Source organism: Somniosus microcephalus, chromosome 17, assembly GCF_052327205.1.
Source record: "Somniosus microcephalus isolate GS21.2 chromosome 17, FLI_Smic_1.0, whole genome shotgun sequence".
NCBI lineage: Eukaryota > Metazoa > Chordata > Chondrichthyes > Squaliformes > Somniosidae > Somniosus > Somniosus microcephalus.
The window spans coordinates 49,061,312-49,085,985 of record NC_141003.1 but is presented as its reverse complement, the minus strand read 5'-3'; the positions used below and the strand labels follow the sequence as shown (position 1 = coordinate 49,085,985).

Below are 24,674 nucleotides of genomic sequence, written 5' to 3'. Positions count from 1 at the left end.
GAGATATGCCCCTTGTGTGTCACTCCCAGAGATATGCCCCTTGTGTGTCGCTCCCAGAGATATGCCCCTTGTGTGTCGCTCCCAGAGATATGCCCCTTGTGTGCCCCTCCCAGAGATATGCCCCTTGTGTGTCGCTCCCAGAGATATGCCCCTTGTGTGTCGCTCCCAGAGATATGCCCCTTGTGTGTCGCTCCCAGAGATATGCCCCTTGTGTGTCGCTCCCAGAGATATGCCCCTTGTGTGTCGCTCCCAGAGATATGCCTCGTGTGTCGCTCCCAGAGATATGCCCCTTGTGTGTCGCTCCCAGAGATATGCCCCTTGTGTGTCGCTCCCAGAGATATGCCCCTTGTGTGTCGCTCCCAGAGATATGCCCCTTGTGTGTCACTCCCAGAGATATGCCCCTTGTGTGCCCCTCCCAGAGATATGCCCCTTGTGTGCCCCTCCCAGAGATATGCCCCTTGTGTGTCCCTCCCAGAGATATGCCCCTTGTGTGTCCCTCCCAGAGATGTGCCCCTTGTGTGTCCCTCCCAGAGATGTGCCCCTTTTGTGCCCCTCCCAGAGGTACCCACTTAACGCTGGCTGTATTTCTGGTCCCAGGGTCATTTATATCCAGGATACGGACTGTTTAACCTCTGCTGGGGAGGCACATCAATCTTGCAAGGGGACTTGTTGCAGCAGGCTTTGGGGGCCTGCCACAATGGAAGAGGAAGAGGCAGTCCTGCAGAATTGCCGGGGGGGGGGGAAAAATCCCCTCAAAATATTACATTTTGATTTGAGGCTTGTATAACTGTGCTCTCCAGAGCACGTGCAAAGGACCCTCTTCAGATCTATCCCATTGGATAGCTGTTGTGTCTGATGGCTTTCTGGTGTATTTTTTGTTTGAAAATGGTTTTGAAAAGTGCATCTAGAATGAAGAAAGCTATATATTAATTTATTTTAAATGGGGTAACACCTCTGTTAAAATAGTAGACAAAGAAGTTTCATTGAAACCGTTAAGTGCTTGTTTGTTAATATTCGCAAGGTGTAACTTCAACACTTCGATTTGATTCAGAGAAATTTGATGAAATTTAGATTATTTTGACTTTGGGTCACTCAGGATTTATGATTTTGATTATTTGTTAAGGGCAGCACTGCTTCCCCACCATACCTAAAAGAAACTTGCCACTCAGAGGGCCATTTGAATGTTTTGATTCAATCATATGGGAGACCTGATGAATTGGTTGTACCGGGCTGCTTTTGATTACATGTTACATTGAATTTACAGCACAGAAACAGGCCAATTGGCCCAAATGGTCTATTTTGATGTTTATGCTTCACACGAACCTCCTCCCACCCTACTTCATCTCACCCTATCAGCATATCCTTCTTTTCCTTTCTCCCTCATGTACTTATCTAGCTTCCCCTTGAATGCATCTATGCTGTTTGCCTCAACTACTCCATGTGGTAATTCTTATGTTCATTAATAAATAGACATTCTTATTATGAACACAGCTAGCTTTTGCTAGTTACTTTATTGAGCACATGTGGACTGGTACAGTATCTGTAGAGGCTTCCATCTTGACTGTTGCCTTGTGGGTAGCCTAGTGCCTCATGGGTAATGTGGTCTTAATATATATACAGCTGGGTAGTGTAGTCTTATACATACAGCTATATACAGCTCTACGGCTCCACCTAGTGTCCACTATAGAATGACATGTTATTGATCGTTAGATCCCCCTTTCTTTGAGGTTTAACAAAATTTATATCAATCAACTTTCAAGAAAACAATAAAGATAATATCAGTAACACTTTTGTTAGTGCTCTATAAACATAAACATTTTCAAAACAGTCAACACATTTTCAAAGCTTTACATTGTACTCAAAGATTAAGTCTATCAGGCTCTTTTACTTCACGTGTGGATCTTCTCAACACGGGTAAGTCTGATGTGTCTTCATGAGATTGTTCTGGCGGTGAATGACAGGATGCAGTTGCGGCATTGTCATCAATCTGCTCTTGTATAGATCGAGGTCTCCTTGCGATCTTTGCTTGGAGAGGGTTTCAGTGTTTCCTTCACTCTTCATGCCATAACTCTCAATGTAGTCAATGCACTCTCGAAAAACTGCTGGCAGCTGGATCCCATCATACAGCATAGTCCTCTCAGCAGCCTCGGCTAATGGAACACCAAAGATTGGCCTGAGGGAAGAAGGAGTATCCACCGGAACTGCTTCCTGCTCTGGTGCAGGCTTCTTCTTTTTCTTTTTCTCTTTCCACTGCTTAACAACATCTGCTGTGGTTATATCTTTGGACTTTTTCTCCTTGTGTTTTTCCCCTTTGTGCTTTTCTTTCTTTGGCTTCTCTTTGACCTTAAAGCCTTTTTCTTTCTTCTTGGAGAAACTAGGCTTTTTGAAGACATGGATACCCTTTGGCCTTTTCATCCTTGATGGGCTCTCTGCTTCATCACCTGAGTCATCTGGTCTGCTTATGGCACAGTTTATACGGTAGACTCTCTTGACCAGTTCTAAGTCTTCACAAGCTTTGTCACCTAGTATCGAATCAAGTCTTTCAGCCACAACAGAAAACATGAGATGATGCACTTTGTCTTTGACTGTCACTTTAAGTCTGCATACACCTAAGCTATCTATTTTCTGTCCATTATAGCTCTTCAGTTGTACTGACTTTTTCTGTATTTTGGGCTTTTCTTTCATATTTTTTATGTCACTCATACTGATTAAGTTTGCTTTTGCCCCAGTGTCCAGTTTCAATGTAACTAATGCTCCATTTATCTGCAGTGGGATCATCCATTTGTCCACTTTTACTGCATTGACTTTATGTTCAGCATTGTCCATTTCTGAGGGCTGTACATTTTCTGTATCTTTTTTGATATCGTCACATGACACCATTCCTACAAAAAATGTCTCACTTAAATCAGTGTCCTCAATCACATTAACTTGTTGCCCTTTCGTTGTTTTTACTTTCGAAAAGCATTGTTTGGCAAAGTGATTCTTTCCATTACACTTTGTGCACATTTTTCCAAATGCTGGGCATTGTCTTAACTGGTGTTTGTAACCACAGCATTTACAATTAAAAATTTCATCCTCCGATTGCTTTTCATTTCTGTTCTGCCCACGTTTCTTCCCCTTGTAGGACACAGCACCGACAGCAGCATTTTCACTCATTACAATCGCATCATTATTGATTTCACTGTAAGTCTTCGCGTGCTTTCGAGCTAGCTCGCTGGCTTGGCATATTTTCACTGCATTTTCCAAATTTAGTTCGGTTTCTCTCAACAGACGTTCCCTGACCTTTTTATCATGAATACCAAACACAATCTGGTCACGAAGCATGGATGATTTCAGCTCAGAGAAATTACTTGTCTGTGCTTTCAGTTTCAGATCAGTTATAAAGCTAGCAAAAGTCTCATTTTGTTGCTGTGTCCGAGAACGGAAGATGTATCTTTCATACGTCTCATTCTTTTTGGGAGAGCAATGTGCATCAAATTTTTTTAGCACATCTTCTAATTTTTCTCTGTTCTCCGCTGGATTAAATACAAATGTATTAAATACCTCTATCACCTGTGACTCAGCACAGACACAAAGTCACAGGAATTCCAACAAGCATTTTTAGTTTAGTCAACAGACCTTTTATTGACAAGTTAACGTTAGTGGAAAAAGCAAAGAATAATCCAAGCTGTGGGGCTGGTTAAAAAGCAATTTATAAAGACTTCCAATATTGAAGAATTCATTATTAACATAAGAAAAAACTTTTTTACTCAGCGAGTGGTTAGGTGGAATGCACTGCCTGAAAGGGTGGTGGAGGCAGACTCAATCACGGCTTTCAAAAGGGAGTTGGATAAGTACCTGAAAGAAAAACATTTGCTGGGCTGCGGGGAAAGGGCGGGGGAGTGGGACTAGCTGAAGTGCTCTTGCAGAGAGCCGGCACGGGCTCAATGGGCCGAATGGCCTTCTTCCGTGCTGTAACCATTCTATGATTCTAAGATATTTATCAAGCCTTCCTATTCCCACCACGAATATTTGAATCCAGCCCAGGAATGGTTTCCTAAAGTCGCTTGGGACACCTTTCATTGCCTTTTTCTTTTACCTTCTTTAGAATAAACAAATGGCTTGATAGAGCCCTTTTTTTGCATAGTGAAGTTATTTTTATGATGAATTTAACAGGAGCTTATCAACTTGGGTTAAATATAAATAGCAGAGCATGAAAAGGTTACAATATAATGAAGCTTGGATACTAACTCACAAAGGAGTTCAAAGGGTAAAGTCCAGCACTCCAGAATTCATCACTTCACTATAAAAATTCCTTGTTATCTTCAGCACTTACACCACTGTTATGCCATTGAGCTGAAAAGATTGAGGAAATGTGTGTTTAGCGCATTTAGGTACATTTATGACGTTATTGCAAGTTTCTTCGCTCTTTTTAACAGTGCATATCTTACGCTCGTCAAAGCCCCTCAGGGTTCATTCACATAGCTGAACTGGTCAAGTGTACGGAAGTTTCCTGGGTTTACGTCGTCCCTGGCAGGACTTGCCAGTTCAAAGAAGAAAGTGAAGATTCCTACCACGGACCAGCTTTGATGACAGTCACAGAGTAGTCTGTGCTTCAGAGAATCCTGCATTCTTTAGCCGAATGCATAGAAATGCCTTGTCAGACTGAAGGATTGTAGGGAAATATGAATGAAACAATTCCAGAGATTTTATACTCATACTTAAAAATAGTAACCTCCCAAAACTCCTGGGGCTAAAGAGGGTGGAAACCCCAATATCCTTCCAGGGGGCCAGGAATTTGGAGCAGAACCCAGTTACACCAGGATTCTGCCCCATTTCCTGCGTCCCTTTAAATTTTGGTGGTGGACTGCAGGCTATCTCCAGCCCAGCCCTCTAACAGAAAATTACATGCCTGGGGGGTCGGTGGGGGGGGGGAGGGGGGCCGATGGGGGGGTGGGGGAGGGGGGCCGGGGGGGGGGGGGAGGGGGGCCTGGTGGGGGGCAAACTGATTACTTTCCCAAAGCGGCTCAAAGCGCGCACCCCAGACATGCAAATTACCCCCATCACTGGGATTTGGGATGGGGTCTCCAGCTCAGAGCAGACAAGGGTTCTTTAGTTCTAAGACAGTTTATAAATGCTTTTGTTAACTACCAAATATGTGGAGCAATCGTTTCAGTCAAAACTTTCATTGTTATTTTATATTCATGAAAGCTTTTAGAGGCTTGCTGCTTTGAAGAACTAAAGGACAAAATGTAAGCTCCAGCTGTGTTTCTATTCCCACTAGACCCTTAAGTAGCATCCTGGCATTCATATCTTAACATGCTGTTCAATGCCATCATTTTTCTACACACCTTCAGAATAGCCAAAAAAGGAATTATAAAGCAAACTATGCACTCTCTCTCACACACACTTTTCTGGTTATTTGAATGATAGTCATTCTAGATATTTCTTTGTAGTGTTTTCAATATGGAACTTTGACCAAATAGACATAAAGGAAAGATTTACCTGGGTCTGCACCCAGGTGCACGGAATTGCCTGGGTGATCGAATATCAGAAAATGGGACGGGTCGGAGCACACACCTGTACAGGAATCCTGGAAAATCTCCTCCATAAAGTTAGAAATTACTGTTGGCAATGAAAGCAGCCAAATGCGGAACATGTTCTTATGACATTCTTCTACTGCTTACTTGAAATAGCAGACAGAAGAATGTGATAAGAATGCAGCAAGTACACATTCGCCAAAATCACCAACAGAAATTTCCAGGCTATGGTAGTTTTTGACTGTTTCGAAGTGGTAAGTTCTCTGGAGTTTTGGTTGGTCAGTTATGTGCTGTGTTTATCCTAACCTCAGCAAACTTACTTTTCTTTGCCCAACAGCAAGCATTTATTTTAATCTTTGAACACACTCACTCATCTGAATGCCTTTAGTGTCAGCTGTGGCTCAGTTGCTAGCACACTCGCCTCTGAGTCAGAAGATTATGGGTTCAAAGTCCCACTCCAGGGACTTGAGCGCATAAATCTAGGCTGACACTCCAGTGCAGTGCTGAGGGAGTGCTGCATTGTCAGAGGTGCTGTCTTTCGGATGAGACGTTAAACTGTAAAAGATCCCACGGCACTATTTCGAAGAAGAGCAGGGGAGTTATCGCCAGTGTCCTGGCCAATACTTATCCCTCAACCAACATAACAAAAACAGATTATCTGGTCATTATCACATTGCTGTTTTTGGGAGCTTGCTGTGTGCAAATTGGCTGCCACGTTTCCCATATTACAACAGTGACTCCACTTCAAAAAAAAGTACTTCATTGGCTGTAAAGCGCTTTGAGACGTCCGGTGGTCGTGAAAGGCGCTATATAAATGCAAGCCTTTCTTTTTTTCTTTATTCTTGGTGGTCAGCTGGCAAATATATTTGTTCACCGGCAAGTCTTCCTATATTGATGCATAACAGAGATTGACTCTGATCAAATCTGTACTGTGAGCATGTCAATCAACATTCCTCTGATTTTCAGTTGCTCAAACAGTAACCTTTGGAAGTGGTTTGCAGCCAGGGAAAAGAAAGCAAAGGTTTTTTTTTAAAGAGCGAAACAAGATATAGGAGACACAGATAAGATAGAAAATAAACGTGAATTAAAACTTATATCAAATAAAAATGGAAGGAGAATGGGAAGGAGAGTTAATGGGGAAAAAACGACAGGTCAGTGTGAGCAGAATTAAATGTTTAAAAAAAATGGGTTCCGACATTCCTCAGGCCGTGGTCACAGTGTTATTGTCAGAATCATGCTCAGCGGTGCCTTCCAGCACTGACCCTATCGGAGTCAGCGGGAGATCATCTTCTTTGCACGGGGCCATGCAGGCACAAGCGCCTCTCTGGGCACATCTCTGATAAGCTGCTTGCTCATGTCTGCCTGAAGTTCCAGTGCCCATTAAAACTCTTCAGTAGTCCAGGCCTGGACACCCACAGGCAGGCCCCATATACGTCCTTGTGGATACTGGCATTAATATACTGGGTCCCCTTCTAGGTTCAGGAGTGTAAACTCCTGGCTTAGATTTCCTTATCCCTAGCTCAGGCCCCAGACTGTAATTGCCTTGTAAGGGGAAGAAAGACGTTCCACCGCTTTCAAGGCAAAGAGGAAATGCCCAGAAATGGCAGAGACCTAGCACAATTGGATCTTCTGCTATTTTCTTGAGGGTTCTGCTGGTCTCGCACTGGAACTATGGCAAAAGATCAGCAGAACCCTCATGGAATTTTGGCTAATCATTTTTAATGGCAATTCTTTTAAAGTTTTTTTTGTAATTAAAAGTTAATACTAGATTAATAAAGCAGTATTTGAAATTTGAGTAGCTTTATTGCTGTAGTATTTGATTCAACATCAAATTTGAAAAACTGGCTGGAAGACAAACAGTTTCCTATACTTGGTGACAGTCAAAAGATGAAGAATTCTGAACAGTCTGGCAATACCTCAATTTTAAAATTCTCACCCTTATTTTCAAATCCGTCCATGGCCTCGCCCCTCCTTATCTCTGTAACCTCCTCCAGCACTACAACCCTCTGAGATCTCGCTCCTCCAATTCCAGCCTTTTGCGCATTCCCAATTTTAATCACTTCACCATTGGCGGCCGTGCCTTCAGCTGCCTAGGCTGTAAGCTCTGGAATTGTTCCCTAAACCTCTCTGCCTCTCTTTCCTCCTTTAAGATGCTCCTTAAAACCTACCTCTTTGACCAAGCTTTTGGTCATCTGTCCTAATATCTCTTTATGCGGCTCGGTGTCAAGATTTGTTTGACATCGCTCTTGTGAAGCACCTTGGGACATTTTCCAACATTAAAGGTGCTATATAAATGTAAGTTGCTGTTGTTATAGTTGAGACTTATTTCATGCAATCTAATCTATTTATGTTACCAGGAGATGCTCATATTATGAGTGTTGTAACATACAAATCTTAAGTTAATGTTGAAGATCAAATTGTTTATAGAGGGCACTTTTAAGACAAAAGTATTGTAAAAATAATTGTACATATGTTATTTGTGTTGTTTTCTGCAGTTAAGGTAAATATTAATAGCTGTCTTGAAAAAAGTGCTTAATTTGTTTCTTCAGTAACAGAATGTTCTAGATAATTATAGTTCTGACAATACCAATATAAATGAAGAACTTGCTGAATGTAATTATGTATGACAGTACATGATCCATAATAGGGCTTTTGGAGTGAACTTGAGGGTGGCCAAACGATTGCTTCCTGAGCATCATTGTGTGTGTGATATTCATGTTTTCTACACATGGTTAATTGTCCATTGATCATACAGTTGACTGGTCAAGGGTTATTTCTGTGGAGCCACTCATGGCTTGTGCCATTTAATCCATGAAGCACAAAGTTCTATACTTTGTGGTTACAAATGCTCAGTTTTAGTCACTTGATGGCTGTTGACACTGTTTACACATCAGGTGTTTCTCTTGCTGCTGTTGGTGGTGCTGTGTTTGAATGTTGTGTCATACTTTTGAATGCCATCTTGCTCAATCTGCTGCAAGCATCTCTCAGTCACTCGTGTCGCTGCTGTTTCAGATAATCAAGTTCTTAAAATGCTTCCTCTGTCCACCCAGAAAATATCTGTCTTGCTTGAGCTTATTGCTGGAAATCGTGCTTATGAACACTTGTTAACTTCCAAACAATGTGTCCTGCCCAGCAGAGCTATGCTTTTATTAGCATTGTATCAATGTTGTTTGGTTTTCCACACTTCAGAACCTTGCAATTGAAAATATGGTTCTGCCACTGGGTATGCATAATAGATCTGTGGTGTTGCAGATACAACATGCTGAGGGACGATTTTCACTGCCTTCACCTGGCATTCATGGCCTTAAAATGGGGTCGGTAGCCTCACCACCCTGTTAACACCGATGATGCGGCCAGCTCCATTTTGAAAAGGACCTACCACCAGGTGTCCAAAGCGCCTGCCTGTTTCAGGCACTAGGCTCCTTTTAATATGGAAATTGGGGTTCTGTGGCATAATATTGGTTGGAAATAGTCCGAGCCTGCGCCATTCAGGCTTCAACTAGTTCCAATGACAATAGACCAGAAGCGATCCACCAAAAGTAAGAGATTAATTATTTTAGTGGGTCTAAACCAGGGGTTCTCGACCTTTTTGCTTCTGAGGACCCCCTCCTGTGTTACAAAAATTTCATGGACACCTTGTAACACAACATAACTATTTTTTTAAGAGTGTATCCTGACACGTGGTAAAAACCAATTACAAATTTGCTCACAGCAAGATTCCACAGCAGAAAATCAGGTAGATCACCATATACGATGTGTACCTAAGATCCAGGCTCACTTGCCAATGCAAAATGGTGTATTTTATATATATATAAAAAAAGGTTAACTTTCATGGCCGTCCGCACCTCGCGTGAGTGATGCCCCTGGGACTCGGACTCGAGACCGCAAGCTCCGGGTGACGGCGACTGCGGGCAGTTTGATCAGCCACCCGTGCCTTTCTCGGCTCTGTGAACAGCTGCCACTGACAAGCATTGGTCAGCCGCATAAAGAGCGAAAGGTGACTTCAGCCTAACATTCGGCGACACTCTTTGATTAATTCTAGGTCCATTACCCCACAAGACGGACATCAAACCCCACCGACCTGTTGCTCCACTTACCCCATTTAAAACATGGTGGGCAGGGGAGCATGCGCCATGCGACCTGCTGGGAAAAGAACCCGCTATCACCATTCACTAATGGATCTGGGGGTGGAGAGGGGCTTCTCCTCCAACATCAGCGCCGGCGGCAGCACATCGACCCAGCCTCGCATCGGTGCACAGAATTAAACTCTCCTCTTTGTTTTTGGAGGTGGGTATAAAAAATATAGCCTATTTCGAGGTCTCATTCTCAGTAACAAACAGTACACCACTGGCATCTGTAGTGATCAGTCTCGCTTCTTTTTTTATTGACCCTGCTCACAGAATGGGATTTTTGAAAAGATTTTATTCTTGAAAGACACTGATTTACTGTGGACCCCTTGAAATCTTCTGACAGACCCCTAGGGGGCCGCGGACCCTCTGTTGAGAAACCCTGGTCTAAACTGCTTTGCACAAGTCCTTGTGATGTGGTTTCTAAACCATTGAATTGTAAGCAATTCTTTCTGCATGTTCTTTCTGCTTTTATATAGATGCTATTTCTGCATAATTTTTTATCAAACTGATCCTGGTGCCTTTTCTTCAGAAAGTCCCATCTGCTGCAACCCCACACAGTGTAATGTAGGATCATCCACTCAGTCTCAGCATCAGTTTCCTCATTTTGTGTGGTCTAGTAGTGGTTCGTGCTATGATGATGTGGTAAGACCACTTGGACATTGTTCAAGATACTTGGCCTTGGTTCAGCTGTTGCTTTTCATTGATGGGCCCAGGAAGGGGGGCAACAATTTAGACCTAATCACACAATGTCAGTCCAACAATAGACACAGCCATAGCAATTTGTCATCCTCTATACCATATTACTGAACTATGACACAATCAACCAGATGCTGATGCTTTAAGCAATGAAAAATCCAAGACATCTTATACTTCTCAGGTTGATGAAAGATTGTATTTGTGAGAACAAGTTTATGTTCAGGGCATTTCCTCAACAGCTGAATTACCTGGCTGTCCATCTTACCAATGTGGCTGAGAGCATTTGCTTCACGCCAGGTGGTGATTCCAATCCAAACCTGCACAGTAATAATTTGTTTCACCCCATTAGTTTTAGCAATAGTATCCTGAAGACAGCTGTAAATGTTTTTTTCATCATACTTTCATTGGGCATAATTGGTGCATAGGCACAGAAGATAGCAGTGGAGCACTTGTCTTGTAGTGGCAGATGCATTTTCAAGATTTAAGACCCTAGTTTTGGAATTTACTAAGTCACTTTCAAACTCAATATAAAATTCTATCATATTATGGTCACTCTTCCCTAAAGGCCCCTTTACTACAAGGTTATTAATTAACCCTTTCTCGTTGCATAATACTAGATCTAAAATAGCCTGTTCCCTAGTTGGTTCCTCAACATACTGATCTAGAAAACTATCTTGCATACATTCCATGAATTCGTCCTCCACACTATTACTGCAAATTTAATTTGCCCAGTCTATATGTAGATTAAAGTCCCCCATGATTACTGTATTACCCTTGTTACATGCACCTCTAATTTCCTGATTTATACTCTGCCTTACATTACAACTACTGTTTGGGGGCCTATAAACAACACCCACCAATGTTTTCTGCCGCTTGCTGTTTCTTAGCTCCACCCAAATTGATTCTACTTCTTGATTTTTGGAGCTAAGATCCTTTGGCCTAGAAATTCAGTTAAGGCCCGCCAGCAGGCTAACGCCCAAAAGTTAGCACTGCGCGCGGAGCCAGGTGCGCCCGTCAGATATTCGGCTTTTGCGCCCCAAGTCGGAACCGGGCGCTATTCCAGGGTGTGCCCGCCCCCGCTTGGGGCGCTGAAACTGAATTTCTGCGCTGTAGGCCCCGCTGCGCCACCCGCTGCAGAGCGGCAGGCTGCGGTACTGCAGGCCTCCTCCTTCTCTTAAGGGGGAGGTGCCTACAACAGCGAGATCGCCGCTGGATTGTGCCGGCAAATGAGCCCGGCACCACGGAGGAGTGCCGGGCTCGCGGAAAGCAGCCGGCAATGCCGCGGGGGGGGGGTGGAGGAGGCCGGGGAAGGAGGTGCGGGCAGGCAGCCGCCGAAAAAGCGGCCGGCCGCACCTCCACCTTAAAGCGCCCCAGTAGCGCAGCAGTACGGCCCTGTTTTTCAATCGTTGTTTGCGGCCGCTGCAGAAGAGGCGGCCGCAACTAAATATGGGGTTTGGGCCGGAAGCGGGGCGGAACCGGGGCACTGCGCACACCGATGACGTCATCGGTGTCGGCGCAGCGCTACCGGCTACCGCTGCCATTACCGCAGCGCTGAATATCAGCGCACCCTCTTACACTGGCGCAGAAGCCCTCTTTGGGCCTTAACTGGGCGCAAAGCCCACTGAATTTCTAGGCCTTTCTCTCTACTGTCTTTATCCCATACTTTATTACCAGGGCTACCCCTCCTCCTTTTCGATTATGTATCCTGGAATATTTTGTTCCCAACCTTGGCCACTTTGCAACCACGTCTCCGTTATGGATATTAGATCAAACCTGTTCATTTCTATCTGCGCTATTAATTCATCTACTTTGTTGTGAATGTTTCAGGCATTCAGATATAGTGCCTTTAGCTTTAACTTATTTCTCTTTTTCTCTGGTATCACTCTAGTCACTGAGGCCTTATTACCTTTGTTACTCTCTCTGTCCCTTCCTGACTCACTTCTGCTTATTTTTACCCAAAACTCTACTCTGCTCTCGAGCCTTGACATTTCTCTCGCTTCTTTTAAATTTACTCTTTCTTGAATCCTCCCACCAACCACCCCCCCCCCCCACCCTTCATTAGTTCAAAGCCCTGTCTACTGCCCTAGTTATTCAGTTCACCACGACACTGGTCCCAACCCAGTTTAAGTGGAGCCCATCCCAACGGAACAGCTCCCTCTTTCCCCAATACTGGTGCCAGTGCCCCATGAACCAAAACCTTTTCCTCCCACGTCACTCTTTGAGTCATGCATTTAAATCGGTTTGTCCCTATGCCATTTGCACATGGCTCAGGTAACAATCCAGAGATTATTACCTTTGAGGTTCTGCTTTTTAATTTGGATCCTGTAATGTCCGTGTGTAATTGAGGCACGGACTGCAGAAGTTGGTTATAACAGGTGTTTACTGAATGGAGACAAAACTGGAACTACTATACAAAGTTACTTCACAGGCTTATATACAGGGGTGGTCACTACTGGTACTGCAGTATACAGGGGCTGCAGAATATAGTTCCTTCTTCAAGGTACATACACTACAATTCCTCCCCTTTTAGCTAAACAGTACATAACATTCGATTAATAATTAAATAACATATTTACAATTACAGTTGCTATATACATTAGCTGAAGTTAATCAATTATTCAGTCTTTGAGGAGGCTTCCTGACTCTGTCCGGATAATGCCTCTTTGGGGTATCAGGTTCTTCTGGCAAAGTTGATTCGGAATCAACGTCGTTGTTTGGTTCGTCTGCTTCCAATATCACCGATTCTGAGGTAGATGCAATTGGTACTTCGGTTTCATCACCAGGTGTATAGGATCATGGTGCAGATTTGACGTTTTCCAGTGACTCTAGAATCTGGTCAGCATGGTGTCTTACAATGCTCTCTCCAACGTCCATGGTATACATTAGAGGTCCTTGCCGTGTGCAGATCGTTCCTGGCTGCCATTTCTCTGTGCGGTAGTCCCGGGCCAAAACTGGTTGACCTATCTTGAAACTCCTGGTTGGCCTTTCATTCATATTCTGAAACTGCCTGTTCTCCACATCTCTTCTGATGTTTGGCTTAACCAAATCCAAGCGGCATCTTAGTCTTCGATTGAAGAACATCATGGCTGGAGTTTGGTTGGTAACCGCATGTGTCGCATTCCGGTAGGCAAACAAGAAGTTATCCACCTTGTGTTGTAGGGGAATGTCTTCATTACACATTGCCTTGATAGCCTTCTTGAATGTTTGAACGAACGTCTCAGCCAATCCATTGGTGGCTGGATGATATGGGGTGGATGTGTAATGCTTAACACCATTGTTCTTTAAGAACCTCCGGAACTCTTCAGACACAAACTGTGGTCCATTGTCGGAGCAAATCTGTTCAGGCAGCCCATTTCTGGCGAATATGGTTCGTAAGACTGTGATAGTTTTTTCTGTGGTGGTTGAGGACATTTTTATTACCTCTGGCCACTTTGAATATGCATCCACCGCAATTAAAAACATCGAGTTCATAAATGGACCAGCAAAATCAATGTGTACCCTTTGCCATGGGGATGAGAGCCACTCCCATGGATGTAGAGGGGCTTGTGGTGGGGCGTTTTGGACCTTCTGGCATCCTGTACAGCTCTTGGTCATCTCTTCGATTTCTCTATCGATTCCCGGCCACCACACAAACGCTCTGGCTAAGTTCTTCATTTTTACCCCTCCCAGATGACCCTCATGAAGCTCATTGAGCACTCTATCCTTCAATTTGGGTGGAATTACTACTCTGGATCCACACATCAAGGTTCCTCTGCACACTGACAGTTGTTCTCTTCTCGGCGAGAATGCTGGCAACAGTGGTTCGCCATGTGCTGGCCATCCCTTCACCGTTAAATCATAGACCCTGGAGAGTGTCGGGTCATTTCCTGTTTCCTTTTCTATGTTTGCATTCGTCACAGGTAGACATTCGACTATGTTCGAGTGGAATATCTCCACAGGATTCACTGCAGGTGCTTCTTCCACCATCGGGAACGGTAGGCGCGACAATCCATCAGCATTCCCATGCTGTTTAGTTCCTTTGTACTCGATGTCATATTGGTGTGCCCCTAGGAAAAGGGACCACCTCTGTAGCCGTTGTGCTGTCATTATCAGGACGCCCTTCTTAGGGTTGAAAATGGAGACAAGAGGTTGATGATCAGTTAGTAGAGTAAATTTCTGTCCGTGCAGGTAGTGATTGAACTTCTTCACCCCCCACACCAGGCTGAGGGCCTCTCTGTCAATCTGGGCGTAGTTACGCTCGGCTGCAGTTAACGAGCGTGACGCAAAAGCTATCGGCCTCTCTGAACCATCAAGGGATTTATGTGACAGTACTGCTCCAACGCCGTAGGGAGACGCATCACACGCCACTCTTATCGGTAGTGATGGGTTGTAGTGAGCCAATACTTCTCTTGAAGTGATCAGGCCTTTACACTTCTGAAAGGCCCGCTTACATTCATCGCTCCATTTCCATGCTACTCCAGTTTGTAGCAGGGCGTTCAGTGGGTGCAGAATTGTGGACAAATTTGGCAAAAACTTATGGTAGTAATTCACCAATCCGAGGTATGACCTCAGTTGCGACACATTTTCAGGCGCTGGAGCCTTAACTACCGCTTCAATTTTGTCAGGGGACTTATGTAACCCCTCTTCATCAATCACGTGGCCACAATACGATATTTGCTTCTTAAAAAACTCACACTTGGGGCGATTGGCTTGTAGCCCATGTTCTCTTAGTCTAGTGAGCACCTGCTCTAGGTTGGCAAGGTGTTCACTGTCATTTTCACCTGTCACTAGGATGTCGTCCAAGTAACACTGAGTCCCCAGAATCCCTTGCAGGACTTGTTCCATCGCTCTTTGTCATATAGCCGGAGCTGATGCTACTCCGAATACCAGTCGATTATACTGGTAAAGACCTTTGTGAGTGTTTATCGTGAGATATTTCCTAAAGGATTCTTCAACCTCCATCTGCAAATATGCTTGCGCTAGGTCAATTTTTGTAAAACGTTTCCCTCCAGATAGTGAGGCGAAAATATCTTCTATCCTCGGAAGAGGATACTGTACTGTGTGAAGGACTGGGTTCACAGTCACCTTGAAGTCCCCACAGATGCGAACCTTCCTTGGCTCCTCAGACTTATTGTTTAACGTTTTCTTCATGACAGGAGCGATGGGTGTCGCCCACTCGCTCCAGTCTACTTTAGATAACACGCCTGCATTCTCCAGATTCTCCAGCTCTGCCTCGACGGCTGGGCGAATTGCATACGGTACCGGTCTTGCTTTGAAAAAGTTGGGAATTGCACTCTCTTCTATTTTTATCGAGGCGGTTACGCCTTTAAGAGTTCCCAGTCCTTGTTGAAATACCTCTTCAGCGTTAGCTAAGATTTTTGACAATCGTCCAGGTGTGACGTCGTCATCCTTTTTACCAGCCACAGTCAGTGCCTGAATGGAGTGCCAGTCTAAACTTATCTTTCTGATCCATTCACGTCCCAATAACGGTGGTCCACCATCTTGCAGTATGTACAGATACAATTTCTGTATTTCCTTGCTGTTGTATTCGACAGGCACCCTTATTTTCCCTCTGGGGTATACTTTCTGCCCCGTATATGTCTTCAAGACAATGGATGTGTCTTTCAAGGGTATGTGTGAGAATAGCCGCTCGTAGTCTCGTCGATTCATGACAGTCAGGGCTGATCCTGTATCCAATTCCATTTTGACTTGGGACCCTGCTATCGTGAGGGTGACCCAAATGGTTCGGTGATCCTCTTTTGCGATTACGTTGTGTAGTTTGAGACAGCTTAGTCTCTTGTTCCCGGATTCACTATCGCTCTTCTGGTCTTCGGAACTACTGTCCGGCATCTTTTGTACTTTCCTGTACTGTTCCTTAGTAGTCTTTTTGTTGTCGTTAGTCTTCTTCCCAGACCTGCAAACTCGTGCAATGTGTCCCATCTTTCCGCATTGCCTGCATGTTTTGTCCTTGGACCAGCAGTCCTTCTGGTCATGGGTTGTTCTGCCGCAGCGATAACATTTTTCAAATCCCCGTGTCATTTCATGGGTGCCGTATTCCTGTGGCTTTTGCTGTTTTTCCACAGCTCCCCTTGCTGCTGCTTAGTACGATACTGCCACGCTGAAAGCCTTATCTAGCGTCAGCTCTTTCTCTGAGAGTAACCTCTTCTGGTTTCCTTCACTCAGGAGTCCACAGACAAATTTGTCCCGTAGGGTATCTGCCAATCCTGCTCCGAACTGGCAGTGCTTTGATAGCTTGCGTAGTTCCGTAAGATAATCAGCATTGTTCTCATCTTGATGCTGATTTCTCTTGTGGAATTTAAATCTTTCTGCTATCAGCAGCGGTGTAGGATTTATGTGTTCCTGTAGGATATCAACAATTTCGTTAAAACTCTTCGCCATCGGTTTGACTGGAGTGAACAGGTTCCGCAATAGGCCGTACGTTCCTGCGCCCATTAAGTTTAGTAGTACCGATGCCTTTTTCTCATCGGCTACTTCATTTGCCTTGCAATATACTTCGACTCTTTCCACATACGTGGTCCAGTCTTCTATTGCATTATCGAAAGCAGTGATATTGCCAGTCTTCGGCATCTTGGAGATCTAAGATGGCGCCTCCCGCGCTTTGCCTTCTTCCCCGCTGGATTAAGATGGCGCCTCCCGCGCTTTCTGCCTTTTCCGCTGCTGCCAGCGCTGTTGCTGGCATTTTTTATGCCTTGATGGCGACGCCCTATGGTCTTCGCGCGCTTCCCCCCGCGCTGCTGCCAACGCCGCTCTCCGCGGTCCCCGTGGCAAACTGCAGCTCCTCGCGGCTTTCTGCGCTTCTAATTTCTTTTTCTTTTATTTTAATTACTGTTCCCATCGTCAGAGCAGACCCTATGGGACACTTCCCTCCCTCTTCTCGGGTCTGTACGCTGCCCGGCTTCGTAGCACCGGCCGCGCCCTGTGTGCTCTACCCTCTCTCTCTCTCTCCTCTTCCCGACAACGCTGCTCGGCCCCGTTGAAAAGCCACCCGATTGAGCTCTAGCCCGCCGCAGCCCAGGAAGGATCAGTGTACTACCTGCCACCAGCCCGACCAGCTGGAACACCATAGACTGGATAACCAAGCCCAGCTCTCGACAGCCTCTCCTGCAAATCTTCGAATTCGATGAATCAGAGGGCGGTTGCCCACGGTCGACGCCCGTCTCTTCTGTTTGTTGCCCCTTTTCTTTTTTTTTGGATTTCTTCCTTCTGGCTTCGACCTCCAATAACTTCGCTTCAGGGATGGATCCCCGTGAGGTGGTGCAGAACTGTAGGTAAGTTCGGATCTGTTCGTCGCCAATGTAATGTCCGTGTGTAATTGAGACACGGACTGCAGAAGTTGGTTATAACAGGTGTTTACTGAGTGGAGACAAAACTGGAACTACTATACAAAGTTACTACACAGGCTTATATACAGGGGTGGTCACTACTGGTACTGCAGTATACAGGGGCTGCAGAATATAGTTCCTTCTTCAAGGTACATACACTACAGATCCTAGCTTCTCAAACTCCCGCAGCAGAACCTCATTCCTAGTTCTACCTATGTTGTTGGTTCCTACTTGGACCACAACAACTGGATCCTCCCCCTCCCACTCCAAGTTCTTCTCCAGCCACGAGGAGATGTCTTTAACCCTGGCACTGGGCAGGCAACACAACCTTTGGAACTCTCGGTGGCGGCTGCAGAGAACATTATCTATCCCCCTGACTATACTGTCCCCTACCACAACTACATTCCCTTTCACTCCCCCCACTTGAATGGCCTCCTGCACCATGGTGCCATGGTCAGCCTGCTCATCTATCCTGCAGGCTTTTCCCTCATCCACACAGGCAGCAAGAACCTCATATCTGTTGGGCAAGGGCAAAAGCTGAGGCCCCTCCAGCACTGCACCTGGGGTCCCCTTACCTGTCTGAGTTGTAGTCACACCCGCCTGTCCCTGACCACTAACCAGACCTGTACCACTACCTAACCTAAGGTGTGTGACTGCCTCCTGGTTCAAAGTGCCCAGGTGACTCTCCCCATCCCTGATGCCCCATAATGTCTGCACCTCAGACTCCAGCTCAAAAACTCTGAGCTGAAATCCCTCAAGATGCAGGCACTTACTGCAAACATGGTTGTCTGGGATCACAATGCTCTCCACAAACTCCCACATGCTGCAGTTGCGGCACACCACCTGCACTGCCATCCCTATATGACCTTGATTTATTTAATTAAATGTAATTAAATTTGTAATTAAGTAACTTAGTTTACAGTGTAGTTTTCTGACTACTTACTTGATCTAGATTAAGTTAAGGGTGCTGCAATTAAATATCTACCTGTAACACAAAGCATTACAAGTAGTGTAAGCAAAAAGCAACAACTCCTTCCCTCTCTTCTCCGAATTCCCAACCAAAGCACTCTGTTCAAGTCCACTCTGTTTAATCCCGTTCTGTGCAGACCTCTCATAAGCTTTTTAGTAAGCTGTTTAACTTTGGGACAAGTTCATTGACCTTGTCCACACTGATCTACCTGTCATAGCTGCATCAGTCCATGACGGTATTGGTAGCAGTGACCACCGCACAGTCCTCGTGGAGACCACGTCCCATCTTCCCTCCATCGTGTCGTGTGGCACACCACCACGCTAAGTGGAACAGATTAAGAACCAATCTAGCAGTTTGAAACTGGGAATCCATGAGGCACTGTGGGCATTCAGAAGCAGCAGAATTGTATTTCACCACAATCTTTAACCTCATGGCTTGACATATCCCCATTCCTTCAGCACCATCAAACCAGATGACCAACCCTGCTTCAATGAGGAATGTAGAAGAGCATGCTGGAAGCAGCACCTGCCATACCTGAAATTGATGTGTAACCCTGGAGAAGCCCTTGACATCAAGGCAGCATTTGTCTGAGTGTAGCACTAAGGAGACCTAGTACTGTAAATCTAATGTCAATGGGGATCAGAGGGAAAACTCTCCTGTGACTGGAGCCATACCTGGCATAAAGGAAGGTGGTTGTGATTATTAGAGGCCAATCATCTCAGCCCCAGGTCATCGCTTTAGAAGACCCTCAGGCCCAACTATCTTCAGCTGCTTCATCATAAGGTCAGAAATGGGACTGTTCGGTGATGATTGCAGTGTTCAGCAGCATTCACGATTCCTTAGATAATGAAGCAGTTGATGTCAGCATGCAGAAAGAGCTGGACAACTTGAGCTGATAAGTGGCAAGTAACATTAATGCTACACAAGTGCCAGGCAATGTCCATCAAGAGAGTCTAACCACCTCATCTTGAGGTGACTACAGTTCAAAAGTACTTAATTGGCTGTAATGTACTTTAGGATGTGAAAGGTGCTATATTATCACAAGTTCTTTCTTTTTTCTTTATAGACTTGCCATGTCACAATTGTCCAATAAAGGTCCAGTTAATGTTTTGGGTACTTTTACTAGCCTTCTCGGTGAAGAAGCTGAACTGTGTGGTTTTGAATTAGGCTGCTCAGTCATCCATTTTGTTGCTGAATGACTTTTCTGCTATTGAATAAAACCTGCATCGATATGTTAACTTCAAGTTGTACCGCCTGAAAACGGCCTTTGGTGTTAATGAGCTACTTTATTTGCCTTTAGAACATGCAGAGCTCAAATAAACCTGAGGTGAATTTTCATTTAAGCTCATACTTTTCAGGAATAGGCAGTGATGTTGATTACTATTCTTATTTCTCTGGAACCTGAAATCAAATCCAGCCCAGAATGACAAGAGTCTTCCCTCTTCAGTGGCTGTACAAGTATTCTGTGCAATCAGACCTGAATCACAGGTAGTTTTGTCAAAGTCCACAGCACAAAACAGCCTTCAATTCAGGACCAATTAGCATTACACAGGTAATTTAATTCAGAAACCACTGCCTAGAAATTCAATGGCACCGTGCTTGTTTTTCAGTGCAAAATGGGTGCCTATGCATTCAATATGGCCGGCGGCAGTGCATGGGCTCATTACGCATCAGAAGTGCACCACCCGCCCAGTTGGTGAAGGCAAACATAAGGGGCTGGATTTTATCAATGCAGGCGAGTAGGAGGCGGGACTGCCACTTTTGGGGTTGTAGTCCCGCCTCCATTGAGTTGTGGCCAACTCACTCGATTTTCACTTGACTGACCTTGTTGAGTCCGCCCAGCGGGCTCAGCAGGCCAATTAAGGGCCACCCAGCAACAGGTGATGTCACAGACAGACATTTCATCTGTCAAGAGCTTTTGACAGGTGAAATATCAGCGTTTGACAGCTTTTTGAAGCTGTCAAACACTGACAATCTGTACTCTAAGTTAATTCCTTCCTCTCAGGCTGATTTAGAGATCTCTCCAGAACAAAAAGCAGAGGCTGCAGCTTTTGACAGCTCGAGGCCATTCTGCTTTCTGTGCCGGTGGGCTGAGGGACTCCCGAGATCTGAAGGAAGGAAGCCTGCATTAGTAAGTAAAGGTCAGGAAATCTTATTTAAACACTTTACACACACCAGACACACTTACCTCTGCACTCATGCACCCATCACTCACCTGAACACCGGACATCTCGAACCCTCCAAGTCCTTCAGCCCGACGGTCCGCCTCGTTAACTTGGTGTGGTTTGGAGCCATCGGGCAGCCCACACTTCAGGGATAAAAATGGGGATTAGACTAAAAACTGCCTGTTACAAGGCAGTTAATTGGCACTAATCCCCTTCCTGCCTCGGGGAGGCGGCTCCCAGCACAGGTCGGGTACCCGCCTCCTGGGAAATGGGCATGGAGGCGGGTTGGGGGCAGGATGGGTTCGTGCCCCCCGATTTTGCGAGTTAAACCCCGCACACGCCTCCAATCCCGCTTCAACGGCCCGATGAAATTCAAGCCCAAGGTGTCCAGGACCTGTGCTTGAGATGGGCATTAGGCCCTTTGCATATGCAAATAGGGGGTCCAATTCCTGTTTTCTTTTATTCGTTCCTGGGATGTGGGCATTGCTGGCAACGCCAGCATTTATTGCCCATCCCGAATTGCCCTTGAGAAGGTGGTGGTGAGCCGCCTTCTTGAACTGCTGCAGTCTGTGTGATGAACGTACTCCCACAGTGCTGTTAGGAAGGGAGTTCCAGGATTTTGACCCAGCAACGATGCAGGATCGACGATATATTTCCAAGTCAGGATGGTGTACAACTTGGAGGGGAACTTGCAGATGATGGTGCTCCCATGTGCCTGCTGCCCTTGTCCTTCTAGGTGGTAGAGGTCGTGGGTTTGGGAGGTGCTGCCGAAGAAGCCTTGGCAAGTTGCTGCGGTGCATCTTGTAGATGGTACACACTGCAGCCATGGTACGCCGGTGGTGGAGGGAATGAATGTTTAAGGTGGTGGATGGGGTGCCAATCAAGTGGGCTGCTTTGTCTTGGATGGTGTCGAGCTTCTTGAGCGATGTTGGAGCTGCACTCATCTAAGCAAGTGGAGAGTATTGCATCACACTCCTGACTTGTGCCTTGTAGATGATGGAAAGGCTTTGGGGAGTCAGGAGGTGAGACACTCGCCACAGAATACCTAACCTCTGACCTACTCTTGTTGCCACAGTATTTATGTGGCTGGTCCAGTTAAGTTTCTGGTCAATGGTGATCCCCCAGGATGTTGATGGGGGGGTATTCGGTGATAGTAATGCCATTGAATATCAAAGGGCTTGTTGGAGATAGTCATTACCTGGCACTTGTGTGGCACGAATGTTACTTGCCACTTAACAGCCCAAGCCTGAATGTTTGAAGCCCCCTTTGTAAAATGGGCTGCTCTGAATGCAGCTGATGGCCTGCCTGAAGGCAGTTAAGCAAATATGGTGGTGGGGGGGAGGCGGATGGGCAGGATCACGTCAGGAAAACAGCTCAAATCCCCTCCCCCCGTCACCCCCACCCCCACCATCTTACCCCCTGTCTGCACAATTCCTCAAATTGGCCCTCAGTGTCCTGCTCCAGCCCACTTATGAGCAATGACTCAGTCAAGAAGTAATTTCAGAAAAATATTCCACTAATGGCTAAGTATTGCCTGCCCACCTCTCCCAACATAATAAAATTTAAAGGAAAAAGGTCTTGAAAGGCCATGTAAAACATGCAGCTTCCAGAAACAAAAAAAAAGATTGCTCTTGTATCCGAAACTGTACACAGTTGTATGCAGTTATCCAACAGAAACTACTTACAAGAAATGCCCTGATCCTACCCTTAGACTCATTCCTAGTAACAGCAAACCAGCAGTACATTTACCTGAGTTTACTTAAAAAAGTAAAAGCAACAGACACCTCCCTACTCCTGACTTTGCCCTTGTATCAATAACACTTCAATGGAACTGTCACTCCAAGGGCAACTAAAGAATTATGCCCAGGCAGGATTCCCCGAGGGGCCCATGTGGATCTGAGATAGGCTGCAGCTGTACCAAGTAGGAACCCCAGTGAGTCCAAGGTACTACCGCTTTCAGTTTAAAAAATGGATCCATTTCCATCTGACAAAAATAGACCTTAAGGCAGCACATGTCATTTAATGTTGAGGTGAGACGATAGGTGAATATCAAAGTTTGTGCTGCTGCTGTGTGTGTGTGAATGTGTGTGTGTGTGTGTAGTTATACAGGATTAACAAGAGATTAGAACTGCAGTGTTGTTTTGTTTGTTGACCATTTGTGGCTATCTGTAGGGATTCTGTCTGTCATGAGTTGAATTTTTTTCCTCACCTTTCAGCTCCATTTATTTTTGCGGCGCAAATTGCTCGAAGTGCGAGTTGATAATGGCGAGGGCAACGGTGCATCTGGGACATTGGTGAACGACGGGGCCAATCGCCTGTCTGCTTAACCAATTAAATTTAAGGATAGAGAAAGAAACAGAGCGAGCAACAGAGAAGGAAATAGGATGATTTAGAGTCAAATTAGATACAGAAAGAGAAATAAAGAGAGGAAAAGAAAGATTAAGAGAGAGAGAAAAAAAGAAACAGGAAGGAAAAGTAAGAAAAAAATTAAAAACACTGCATAATTTATATCACCTAAAGGATTGATGTATTATTACAACAACAACAACAATTTGCATTTATATCGCGCCTTTAACATGGCAAAACATCCCAAGAGCGTTATCGATAAAAATATTGACACCGAGCCACAGAAGGAGATATCAGGACAGATGATCAAATGCTTGGTCAAAGAGATAGGTTTTAAGGAGCATCTTAAAGGAGGAGAGAGAGGCAGCGAGGTGGAGAGGTCTAGGGAAGGAATTCCAGAGCTTAGGGCCAAAGCAGCTGAAAGCACGGCCATCAATGGTGGAGCAATTAAAAGAGAAGCCATTTCAGGTGATTCTCTGGCTATGATTCGATAGGTAAGAATGGACCAGGCAAGGGCAGTTTCACCCAAGTGGACGATGCGGGAGAGGCGTTAGAGGAGGTTGGTGTGGTCAACTGTGTTGAAGGCTGCAGATAGGTCGAGAAGGATGAGGAGGGATAGTTTACAGTCACATAGAATGTTATTTGTGACTTTAATAAGGGCTGTTTCAGTACTGTGGCAGGGATTCAAACATGGAATTGCGGGAAAGATGGGCATTGATTTGGGAGGCGACAACACATTCAAGGACTTGGAGAAGAAAGGGAGTTTGGAGATGAGGCAGTAGTTAGCAAGGATTTTGAGGAGAGGGGTGATGATGGCAGATTTGAAGTGGAGGGGGACAGTACCTGAGGAGAGGGAACCATTAATAACATCAGCTAACATGGGGGCCAGGAAGGGAAATTGGATGGTCAACAGTTTGGTGGGAATAGGGTTAAAGAAGCAGGAGGTGGGTCTCATGGACAAGGTGAGCGTGGAGAGAGCACGGCAGGAGATGGGCTAGGGCAGCGGGGAAAATTAGGGGAAGTTTGGCCCAGTGAGCTAGGGGAAGGGAGGGAAGCAGCAGAGGCAGCTGAATAGATGGTCTCAATCTTTGTGACCAAAATGCCCATAAGCTCCTCTACTTGTTTTTATAAATTTATTTGTTCCTGGGATGTGGCCGTCACTGGCCTATCCCTAATTGCCCTTGAGAAGGTGGTGGTGAGCCGCCTTCTTGAACCACTGCAGTCTGTGTGGTGTAGGTACTCCCACAGTGCTGTTAGGGAGGGAGTTCCAGGATTTTGACCCAGCGACGATGAAGGAACGGCGATATATTTCCAAGTCAAGATGGTGTGTAACTTGGAGGGGAACTTTCAGGTGATGGTGCTCCCATGCGCCTGCTGCCCTTGCCCTTCTAAGTGGTAGAGATCGTGGGTTTGGGAGATGCTGCTGAAGAAGCCTTGGCGAGTCGCTGCGATGCATCTTGTAGATGGTATACACTGCAGCCACGGTGCGCCGGTGGTGCAGGGAGTGAATGCTTAAGGTGGTGGAT

The 24,674-nt window shown here is 45.5% G+C and overlaps 1 protein-coding gene across 1 annotated transcript; it reads right to left on the bottom strand.

Moving 5' to 3' along the window:
• Nucleotides 1-1,514: 1,514 nt before the first annotated feature.
• Nucleotides 1,515-5,667, bottom strand: LOC147105702 (uncharacterized). The gene is made up of 2 exons (XM_086010889.1): nt 5,485-5,667; nt 1,515-4,335 (listed from the first exon to the last, which is right to left on the bottom strand). Exon 2 carries the CDS (start codon nt 3,322-3,324, stop codon nt 1,906-1,908), a length of 1,419 nt encoding a protein of 472 aa, XP_085867015.1. The 5' UTR covers nt 3,325-4,335; nt 5,485-5,667; the 3' UTR covers nt 1,515-1,905.
• Nucleotides 5,668-24,674: the final 19,007 nt, after the last annotated feature.